The following is a 12,677-nucleotide window of genomic DNA, read 5'->3' on the forward strand; positions in this document are numbered from 1 at the left end:
AAATGTATGTAAACTTAATCAAGATCCTGATCGTTCAGTTTTTGTCCCCATATTCTCTACAACTTTCTGTGGGTTTTTTTTTCTCTCTCAATAGTTTTCTCTTGAGAAGCACACAGGAAATGGGCGTCTAATCCCCGATGCTGTAAAACAAGACTATTGATTTTAAACGCAGACACAACTTTTTAGCTTGAATTAATTCTCACTTTCACACGAAACCATGGCCATGGGTTTTAGAGGGTAAAATGTATGAAGGTATCCGTTTCCAATTTTTAACACTGCTAAAACCAGTTTGGCGATGATAAGTCTTGAAACGTGTGGATGTTTCTAAAACAGAATTGCTTTCTGTGAAATTTATGTCAAACTGGAATGAGATGGAGTTTAAATTTGTGAAGTAGATTGGCTGGATTTGAACTTGCGTGGCAAAAGTAGTGACAGGCAATAATTAAATGACTACCTTCATGACGTGTGTTATCATTATGACGTAAATTTTGGGGTAAGGGATTTGAAAGTTGATCAACATGCAAAGCCGAAATCTTGCATTTGTGTATGATTTTTAACTCAAAAGTTTTTTCCATTTACATCGCTTCTGATTGCAGAGAACCATGAAACAGGCTTTATGATAACAGCATGAAGATAGAGATATTTCGTCTTTATGTAGTCTGTTATGGCAAAATATTGTACCTTTCAATATACTGAAATTGAAATTATTCAGTTTAAGTGACATAACAGCTTTGTCAGGCCTTGAAAATGCCCTAAAAACCAAAGGTTAGCCTTTAAAAGCTCTAAAGTTGATTGCTAGGCCCTTATAGACCATAAATTTAACAAAAATGCCTTAAAAGGGTCAAAAGGTGCCTTGACTTTGACTAGATAATCATTAAATGATGGTTGTTTGATATTTTTTGTGGATCTTTTGATGTAATTTTCATTAAATATGAATTAAAGATTTTAAGAATTATACCAATCAGTGATAGATTTTCAGGTTGGTAAGGGTTTATGTGATGAGTTAATTCATTCACCCCCACATATCTAAACTGGACTTGGCAAGTCATTGATTTGGTAAGGTTTAAATGTGACTTTAGGGGTGGATGATATGATATGATATGAAGTTGTGTCTCCCTTAACAGAATTTTGATTCAACAATTTTTTCCAAAAGTTATTGCCCTTTGGTCATTTCAGTATTTTAATTTTGTCCGGAGATCTCCTCCTACATTTTTCGACCGATCTCTTCAAACGTGGTATACATGATAATCAGGATATGAAGTTGTGTCTCCCTTGAAAGAATTTTGATTCGACAATTTTTTCAAAAGTTATTGCCCTTTGTTCATTTCAGTATTTTAATTTTGTATGGAGATCTCCTCCTCCTCCTTCAAAGATTTGTTCGAAATTTATTGCCTTTTGTTCATTTCAGTAGTATTTGATTTTTTGTCTGAAGATTTTCTCATTTTTTATAGCATATGTCAGCTAACCACTCTTAGAATGATACAGATCTTATTTCAATGTAAGAAAGTATAAAACACCATATGGCATTTGACGGGCGTATTTTGTTCCGCCCCGCGGTACTCTTGTTTTTGTTTGCAAAAGTGATATTGTTTCTTATCATACCAAGAAAGTGAGTTGTTACAAGTTTATTGATTCAGATCAATGAAAAGAAACAATTCAGTAAATGTATACATGTATTGGTTGGACTGAATTATATTCTTCACACCTTCACATGTCCTGACATGTTTTTTCAATGACCAGATAAGATGACATTTAACTCATTTAACCCTACATTTACAAACTGGACTTGCCCAGTCTTTGATTTGGTAGGGTTCAAATGTGACTTTAGGGGTGAATGAGTTAATACTTACAGGGAAAGTTCTAAAATGTGAAAACATACAAAAGAAAACTTGAAGAACAAACTAAAACAAAGACTTCTGATATCTCTTAAAAAAATTGAGATTTTTAAACATGTCCCCAGTTTTGCCGAATTTGATATTTAGTGATGACTTTCAAATGACCTTTAAGGAAGATGTTGATCTTAATGTTTGTACCATGGAGACTATTTCCAGAAATTAACATGTATGTTGACAGATGTGCTGGAGTTTAATGTATACCATGAAACTTGCCACATTAAATCTGAGGTTTATTGACTCCACTCATGATCAGCTCTGGGTGAAGTATAGTATTACATTGTCAGTCTGCAGTGAAGCTGGCGTGCAGTAAAACAATACTCAAAGGTCTACAGCCTGCTGCTGAGTGCAAATATATAAGTTCTAAGATTTCCTGCTAATATTTCAAAGAATTCGTTGTTCTGTACGAACAGATTTCACAGATACATCATGTAGCTTCAAAGCTAACATTTCAGAGAACTTTTTATCTGTACAAACGTTATCTGAAAATATAGCAGGTTAACTCATTCACCCCTGAAGACACATTTGAACTCTTCCAATTCAAAGTTTGGAGTAGTTCATTATGAAATTTCAGGGGTGAATGAGTTAAGGATGCATGTACCACTGTCAAAAATGTTACTTTGCATTGAAAGCTTGTTTCTCTTGCTTGACTAACCATTGCTGAAAAGGAAAACATACCTTCTGGAAATTTCATGAAAAATAAATAAATAAAAAAGATGAATTTAACAAAAAGAATCAGCAGCAGTGTACAGTGGGTTTAAAATGCAGCAGCTGGACCAGAGAAGGATTTGAACCTTGGACCATCTGGTGCTACTAACCAACTGAGCTACCTAGTCAATGTCACACTACAGTCAAATCTGAAACAAAATTAAGGGGAGGTTACTGTTAGGGGTGTCACAATACGCAATAAGAGTGTATCACCATATATTGCTATACAGAATGAATATACTGCAATATGTGTTCTGAGGTATATTGTCATAGGAACGATGTGCTCGATTTTACAATAAGTTGTTGTCAGAATGTTATCAAACTTAATCATATATAATATGGATCACATAGATTTTAGATTTTTGTCAAACCAACCATCGATTACAACATTTGAACTAATTCCCACCACTATTAAAAGCCTGTTTTATGCTTATTGGCATATCTGTTAGAATTTGTAGTAATTTTCAAAGTTAAAACACCAAGCAGAATGATATACATTAAGAAAATATTGCGATACAGCAATATTTTATCTCTGTATTGTGGTATTATATACATGTGTATTGTGATATACCTGTTTCTGATATATTGTGACAGCCCTAGCTAGTTACTGTACAAAAACCTATAGTGGAATCCAGGTGTTTTGGATCCTCAAATCTAACAATTCAATGCACGGTGCTCTGTACAAATCTATTTACCTGATGTTGACTCAATATACCTGTATAAATAATTAAAAAAATATTAGTTTCTATTTCATTCAGTGAATGTGACACTTATATTGTATTACTAATACCATTGTGATAATGTTACACATCTATAAAGTCACCTGGCGGTCACCAAACTCATATTATCGTCCTTTTATTAGCCAATAATTCAGAATGCATACAAGATACAGACAACTAAATGCCTATTTCCTTTCTACATTGGACACTTTGCTTGACGCGTACTTCACGTATAAAGACGTTTTTATCGGACAGTGATGGCATACCATAATTTCACTAAATCTCATTTACCCAATATTATTGCAATATTTTCCTCTTTGATTTTGTGGTTTTTGACCTTTATACCTGAGCTTTTTAACTTGTCTGACACAAAGTGTTCTAGCACAAATGTCCACCATCAGCTTTTCTTTTAAATGACTTCTTCCACAGAACCACAAGGCTTAGAGTCATGATATTTATCCTAATTTTGCTTGATGGGGTGGAGGGCTATCAAGTGATTCAGATGAATTTCTTAAATCCACTTCCAAGACAACAGGTTACATATGTTAAAATTGCACACAACATCTTCAGAACTATGAGACCAGAAGTCATATTTGTTCTGAATGTTGTTTTTGTGAAGTACTGCGCCACCAATTTTGTTAAGATGGCTGACCAATTGACTCACTTTCAGGTCCAAAAATCGTCAATTAGCTTCTTCTAAGGAACTTTATTATGTTAATTTCTGTAGCTTGTTAAGAATGAAAACTGTCAAATTTGTTCAAATTAACCATGAGCTTGACCTACTTTTGAAATCAAATTGTGTCAAAGAGGTGTCAAATTTGTTGATCGTTTCAAACATCCTCACAATCCAAAGGTTAATGTGGTCATACTATGTGTCATGCATCCTGCCAAGTGAATGACCACTAACTGTGTTGAAATGGATTACCTTGACTTATTTTAATATACAGTATACCGGGAAATGTTAGCCTATTGAAACTTTCGCCCTTCGCCAGTTAAATCCATCTTCGTCCAGTTTTATTTTCGCCCCTTACATTTAATTACTAGGAAAATTATGTTGTTCTAATGTTCGCTGTAATGATAAATTTGCCCTCATGACGGAGGGCAAATACAATGAAAATTCAACTGAAGTGAAAAATTTCCCTGTATACAGTAACTTGTTGGAAGGGAGAGAAAAAAAGCATTGTAGACTAGACTTTCAACTGTCACTTAGGACCTTTCACAATCTCTTCATTTTCATATTTTTTGTCTTTACAGATTTCAAAGAGCATGCGACGTGTGGCTCACGGTTCAAATGTACAAATGAATGGTGTGTCGATGAAGACCTGACGTGTGACAGTGTTGACCATTGTGGTGACTACTCAGATGAGTCTACAGAGGGCACACTGAAATGTGGGGTCAAAGGTCAGTGTCCAGATCATTTTATGACATCTTACTCTCATATGATGAAATGCTTCATGAGGTATAGCATTTCTTAGAAGTCATTATTGTACAAGTTCATATCTAGATAACTAGCCCCACAGACAAATTTTCATACTATGACTGATAATTCTAACAAGCCCTGTTATAAAATCTTCTTACCTAGGTGCCAGGCTAGTGGAATTGCTCACCCCTGGGATATAAGTTCAGGAAATTTTCTGTCCTTTCTAAGGTGCAAGCTACAAGAGCAAAAGTTATCCGGTCATGTGGCATATGAAGGGACTTATATACTTTTGGTGTGAAAGTAATTCAGTAGTGAAGCAATATCTTTGTGGAAGTGGTTGAACAGTAATTTTGGACAAAAATGGATGAAATTTCAAATCCTTCATGAGAATTTAGGTACCCACCCATTGGACTTGCAGCTAGGAACCAGACACCACTGTTTTGGCATATTATTGTGACATCTGCCAGATTATTGGTTTTTACCGGAAGTTCACATGCCCCCCCTCCCCTATAACATGGCATCTGTATCTAAAATCTGGTCAGTTTTGGGAGGAAACATATTGTGGAAACAACATATTGCTAGGAAATGTTTCCGTAGTTTCTTTGCAAGATGGAGGCTGTATGAAATACTGGTATACTGTTTGGGAGGAGGCTTTCAGTGACCTTGAGTTAAGCCTGAACAAAAGTTTTTTGGCTTTTTTTATTAATACCTACAGAAATTGAGGACTTTTTTACTGGATGGAATAATGATGATATTTTCTATCATTTCACAAAAATACCAAAAAGATGAGAAAGCTTTGTTTGGACATTTTTCCATTGTCAACTGCTTACAATTTGTTGTTGTCAATGTAATAGAAAATAATGAAAAATGTTGTGGTATTAATTTTATATTATAAGATACAATCCTTCCCAGCAGAGGGCTAATTCTACAAAGACACAATTTCTTTTAAAAGCCCTTGGAAGTCAAACAAAATCAAGTGACAAAGTATGATGGCTTAATGTTCCTTAGAGAAATTGCAACATTCATTAACCTTTCTTTGTGTTGCAATTCAGGGCCAATTTTGCACACACAATTTTTTTTCATAGTGTTAAAAAATTCATTATATCATAGACAAGCATTGCAATCTTTTGCCAATCCAAGTTACATACCTTCCGGGGAAGGAGTTAAAGAAAGGGATCAAAAAGTCATTTGTAAATGTGTGAATCTGCCTGCCTCCCAGGTCGTCTGGCTAATCATCAGCAGTTTTCATCACCATTATGTACTGTTATCATCCTGTGTTGTAAACTACCCCACAACCTGTTGTCAATTAATCCAAAAAAAGGGAGAGAGAAAAACATCTCGTGTGTTGAAATGATTGAAAGGGTGTGAACCTCTGAGGACTCAATGATAATTAGAATAGTGTTTTTACATATGGGAACAAGAAATCTGACAGCTCCAGCTTTAAGTTTGTAACCAATAAAATGTGTATCGGTACCCCCTTGATGTGGGGCGCACTGTGTACAATGTCTTGGTCGCTGGAGCCGTAAATTTCTTCCACATGTGACCCATCACTAGATGTAGATTTCAATTCTATGACATGCAATTGACAAGCTTCAGTGAGATTTTGTCTGAGATCTGAAGGGTCCACGCTTTTATCATTTCTATCATGTCAATTATGTGAAATCAACATACAGATGTACTGGGTTATTATTTCAAAGTTGTTGATAACGCTTTTCATTTCCGAAAAGGATATTGATGAATTCACAGACATCTGAATTTAAACGTGTTCATTTGCAATACGCTATTCATGTTTCAGTTCCAATTAAGATAGCCTTAATTTTGATGTGCAAATATTTACAGATTAAGGTCTCGATTTGCTGGAGTTCACGTTTTGTACAAGACCTTAAATATTCTACAATACCAACTAATTATATCACAAACTGCAACAGCAACAAAAACACAAGGTCCAAATTTCACATGCTTTCTCAAATCAGAAATATAGCAAAAAACATCTTTCGCAAAATAAAACTATTCATGCAGTCATTGAGATAAAAATAAAGAATATATAAAATTGTTTTTGGGGATGGTGGGGTCTTTAGATTAGGAAAAATTGTTCTAGTCAAGAAAAATATAACATGAATATTTTGTAATTATGATCCTTCTACATACTTATGAATGTCTCACAGATTTTATTGAATTACACATGAGCATTCAGCTGTGATATGATAAAATGACATCTTCCTCGTAATTGTAAGTAGAGCCCGTTATTGGTCCTTTGTAAGTCTTAGAGGGGACTATTATCAGGTTTGTACTCCAACGATCAGTTAGACGGTCTGTAAGTCCCTGCATCACTTTCACCAAACATATCTGATATTAATCTGTCACCTAGACTTACCAAGTTTTGTATGCGAGTACCTCTTAATGGGAAAGTAGAATGTTGGGTACAAAAACCAGGTCTTGTGCCCTGCTATATATAGAGTTGTGGCCCTTGTTCATTGCTTGTAGCTTTGACCGAGGCATATTTCATGAACTCTCTAAAAATTGACATATTTTTGTATATAAGTAACTCTGGGATGACAGAGTGTCACATACTGGAACTGGGCTTCATATCCCACTAAATTATACAGAAATATGGCCCTTCATTCACTTTTTTAACCAAAGTTTGTCGAGAGGTGTTGACCATGAATTGCTCCGTATATCTCACAATGACATATTTCCTTTGGGAAAATGACAATACATAGGCATTACCATGGCTGTCAATGTGTACGTGGGAAAAGAGTTTGAAAAGGTGGATTTCATGTAATATATTGCTGGCAATGTATACTTCAAGGATGCAGATTTTATACAATAGATTGCTGACAGTGTGTTTTTGAGGGATGTGGATTTCCATGCAATAGATGCACTGACAGTATTTATTTGAAGGATGTGGATTTCATAAATAGACATCCTGGTCCAATGTATAATCAGGGCCAGCACAGATCTTGATTGACATGTGGGAGTCCATTTCCAGTGAGATGGTTCTGATTACCCCCATGCTAGCCTAATGGTAGACAAAAGCAAAGCAGCCTGAGCGGATTGTTTCCACCAAATGTATGGTTTATTTCTACCTAATTCTTGGTTAGTGTTGGGGGTTTCACAAGATAATGAAATAATTCAACCCTTCCTTGTCTCTCTGGTATATTCTGGTAATGGACCTATGAATTAAATGATAGAGAGCCGACTTTATTTTTAGCTCACAAACAGATAACTTTGGAAGTTGCTGAAGCAACTATGTTACTCAGATCCACCGAGTTTATCTTCCTATTATAAACTGCAAAAACAAACTTTGCCATAATTCCAAATAGTGCCAATTCACTTTAAATGCATTTTCTGACAGCACACACTGTTTCTTATGCAGTTTATGTGTTTTCAACCAAAGAGAAAAAAAAATAGCACATTAATGTTTTAAAAGTAAACCGCACTTAAATTTCATAACAGCGCCAGTTTCATGAATTTAGGTTCTGGCAATTTGAAGACAGGAAACAAACTTAACGTGTGGAAAACCTAGAAAACAAAATGAAAAGAGAAAAAAACCTGACACAAATGCCAAGGCCGTTTTGAGTGTTTCAGAGGAGACAGAAATTCTGGTGCGTTCCTTTGAGAGTAAACACATCTTCTGAAAGTGTCATGCAAATTTCATCATGTTGATGTGCAAATAGTCAGTATCTCATGTAAATGATAAGTCATCAAAACGTTTTGAAATTTACAAAATTTCTGCACATGCACAAAATTTATGCTATGGTTGGGTTAAGTGATGTACTGGTATGTCTGTTTCTGCAATTAAACGCTAGATTGGTATCTATGGGTGTGAGTAATATTTTCTTGGAGGTGTTCAATGTCGGCTATATTAGATATAGCTGTATCCTCTGATCTGCTGGCTGTATGGACAGATACATTTTGGTAGCATTCTGCCAGCATACTTAATGCTCAATGGTGATACCAGTTTAAAGGGCCAGTCTGTTAGCATAAGACTATAGTGCCAGAGACAACATTTTGATAGCGGGACTAAGCTCAGATACACAGCAGAGGGTGAACTGACAACTAGTACTATTTATATTGTACATATAATTTGTACTGAGGTTTCCAATTGTCATTGTTTTATTTAATTTCCTGTTTTTTAAATTCCTCCTTGGCAGATTTCATATTTGTAGCTTTACATTTCTGGATTTTGGCAAAATGTCACTCTGCGGTTGTATTACATAATAATTGTGTGTATATTGTAACACCTTTTGAGTTAAAACAACATTTAAAATTTGGAATTGTGTAATGTTCATGTTAACTCATAAGGTAGTTAAGGTTCAAATGTGACTTTAGGGGTGAATGAGTTAAGACTTGGAAGCGAAAACATTTTCAAGGTTTTGCATTCTTTGGAATTCTTATTTAAATAGGGATAATTGGTAAATGATGAGTTAAAACATAGGAGAAATAATAGTCAGTTATTGCAAAGGCTAGCTTCAGCCTTCAAATTCTGCATAAAGTATTACACTGCTTTCATAGAATACCAACATAGAATCGCTATATAACATTGATGATAGATGTTAAGGTATTTTGTCAAAAAATCTGAAATGGCACTGAATAGTGATTTTGAATCAAATATGTTAGGTCAGACAGTCGTAAGTTCTACGATAGTTGATCCATGTTATAATGTTAGGTCAGACAGTCGTAAATTCTACGATAGTTGATCCATGTTATAATGCCCTCCTGAGATAGTTTGGTTTTGTCTAGATAAAGGTATTTTAGGATTGATGGAAAAGAAATGGCCAGTGATATTCTGTTTAACTCCTCAATATTTCAAATGTTCTGAAAGCAGATTTCCAGATGATCAATGGTTGGAATAATGTTTTCTTTCTTTTGTAATTATGGACAGAATTATATTACCATCTGAAATCAGTTAAATTTCTGAATAGAATTAGGATGCTGATATTTGTTTTTGTGACACTAAAGTTCTGTTCTGATTGAAAAAGCACAAAAATCTAACCTAATTCTGAACCGAAATATAGGCCATTTTCGTAATAGCTCAGATTGATTAATGACGTTATCTTGAACAGATCGATGGAGATCCCAAAATTATACAGCCACTTCACAGGGATTAACCAGAATTTGTCTTTATATATTTTAACCCCAAGCTGTCCAGATACAAAATCAAGTATCACCATTGTGAGTTGAAGATGACAAAGCAGCCTGAGGCCTATTAGACCTCTTTTTTTTTTCTTTCTCTTAACGATGTAGTCCCAATAACACCGTGGCAACATGATACTCACATTTAGCAACCAGTACTTGAACCATATTGCTCGAGGGAATTTGATGTCAAATTGATGGTCCGAAGTCAATTGTTGTTCCTCATTAATAGATACTAATTAATATAACATATTGGTGGAATATTTATTTGTTTCTAATGAATGAAGTTCAGCTGTTCTTGCCGACGTAATATATGATGGAGTTATTGATACTGCAAATTTTCAATTGGAAAATGGTCGACATTGTTAACAAGATAAGAGAACCTATTCAATGAATTATTTAGATGTTTTTGGCTTCAGCGGAGATGACAATGATCAACATGATGTAAAGCCATGCTATAGTCTTTATCAGATAAATCTTAAATTGCCATCATTAAAGCGCATGCTATAGTCTGTATCAGGTTAGTCTTGCCATCTTTATAAAGGCACCCTGTAGTTGTCAGCTTTGTTGTGCAATTTTTAACAGTCATTTTTTATATTAGTCTTGCCATCGTTAAAGGTATGCTATAGTCTTTATCATATTTGTCTTGCCATCTTTAAAGGTATATTATAGTCTTTAACTGATAATCTCACCATACTTATAAAGACATTCTTCAGTCTTTATCAGATAAGGCTGATTCATCTTTAAAGGCATGCTATAGTCTTTATCAGGTTTGTCGAGGCAGACTGGTATCGTCTCTATCATATTACTTTTGCCATCTTTTATGAATTAAGACCTCTTGTAGTCTTTATCAGATTTGCTGTACTATATATGTTATAGTCATTCTAGTATTAAAGTCTTGTCATCTTTAAAGACTTTCTATAGTCTATATCAAATACGCCTTGAAATCTTTTAAATGCATGCTGTACGCTTTATCAGATTTATCTCACCATCTTAAAAGGTATACTATAGTCTTTATCAGATTTATCTTGCTATCTTTAAAGGCATAATATAGTCTTTATCAGATTTATCTCACCATCTCAAAAGGCATACTATAGTCTTTATCCGATTTATCTCACCATCTCAAAAGGCATACTATAGTCTTTATCACATTTATTTGATTATCTTCAAAGTCATGCTATGATCTTCATCAGATATATATGCATTGTACCTTCTTGTGACAATGCTTAGCTACCTATTAATTTCAACAAACTTCATTGGTAATTATGATGATAATAACTGTTTGATGATTTCATTCTGTCTTTATATATGTCTGAAAAGTAAAGGAATTGGTAAACTTAGTTATCATAATGATTTGAGTATCATTTTGATGCAACTAACTTTATACTGTACGAGTTTCATTTAGATAAAATTCTCTAAAATAATTCAATTTTAGCTCACCTGGCACACCTGCCTGTGTGCTAATAATGTGGTGCATCACCCTTCCATCAGTTACTTGTCTGTTGTGAACTTTTTCTGGACAAATATTTTGGACAATGACATCATCAGGCAAGTTATACGAGAGTGAATGCACTGTAAGAATGATCAGAGCATGTCTTCGATGGAATTGGTAATTATAGTGAGGAACCTGGGAAAATGGGCCTTCTGGGAGAAAAAAAACCAGCTGAATATTTCATAGCTGCATGCCATATGGCCTGAAGTCATTTAGTTTAATTTAAAATTGTCTTGATAATATTAAATATTTAGTAGATTTTATGGAATAGGTGGCATTACAGTCTGTTTCTAAAACACTGTTCATACCAATGACTTCGATTCTAAGGACTTGAATATTGCAAGTTAAAATTTCAGTTGTTTTTGATTGTTTCTTTCAATCCTTTTTTTTTTTAAAGAAAATAATACTCTTGCTGTTTGAAATTGTTATGGAATAATGTTTCATTCATTTTGCGAAATCACCTCTTCAGTCAAATAAACGCTGTTTCAAGACAGCTTGCTGCCTAAAATTATCTCAAATTATTTCCAAAAATAGTTCATATTAGACAAACGAGTTTGTCACAAACCAACCGGTTTTGCTAATGACTGAAGGAAAAACTTAATGGAAGGAAAATTCTGGAATGAGCTGAAATATTCGTAAATCATATCTATACATTGAATTTGCTAGGGCACCAGAAACGTGATATTGAATTTCGTCTGATGAGCTTTCATTGACAATTATTAGAATAAAATATAACAGTCTATATGTCCTCAGGCAGTTTTTAGTTTCCTTCCTCCATCTAACAATTACGTCATCACTAGGGGGGAAACAATTGGTCAACGCTGTGGAGGTAAATTACTCTTCATTTCACGGAATAATCAACATTGTGTTACTAACAGGATCCCCTAATTCTCTGAAGCAATTTCAGTGCCGTTATATTGGTTGTAACGATAATTAGGAAGAGATCTTTCTATCAAGGAAGATTTTCTCACCACAATTAAATGCCTATAGCCCATGGTCTTGTAGCGGCACTCCAGTAATGAATTTGAATCTCTGCAAGTCCTAACATGTGACAGCAGAGCTACGCCATGGATGTTTAGACATTTTCTGTAGATCTTGACTTTGGCTGCAATACTGTGTTACTATTATTAAGTAAACAGAATCTAGAAAAATATCTCGGTGATACACTTAGCGCATGACTGTGTCTTAATTTGGTGACGTTTACAGTAATTTGTGCTTTGCAATGTAGATAAACGAATTTTTTTTGGAAAGGTTGAAAATTGAGAGTAACAAATTCTTTTTGGTAATCATATTAATTTAATGATGGAGAG

General features: G+C 34.4%; 1 protein-coding gene across 2 annotated transcripts in view; it reads left to right on the forward strand.

Moving 5' to 3' along the window:
• Positions 1–12,677, forward strand: part of LOC110446471 — a 127,551-nt gene that overhangs the window by 82,265 nt on the left and 32,609 nt on the right. For both annotated transcript variants that reach the window (XM_021492028.1, XM_021492824.1), the window contains exon 5: positions 4,574–4,720. In XM_021492028.1, coding sequence (XP_021347703.1) covers positions 4,574–4,720 — 147 coding nt within the window. The remainder of the gene's footprint in view (positions 1–4,573; positions 4,721–12,677) is intronic.

Source organism: Mizuhopecten yessoensis, unplaced genomic scaffold, assembly GCF_002113885.1.
Source record: "Mizuhopecten yessoensis strain PY_sf001 unplaced genomic scaffold, ASM211388v2 scaffold13, whole genome shotgun sequence".
Lineage (NCBI taxonomy): Eukaryota > Metazoa > Mollusca > Bivalvia > Pectinida > Pectinidae > Mizuhopecten > Mizuhopecten yessoensis.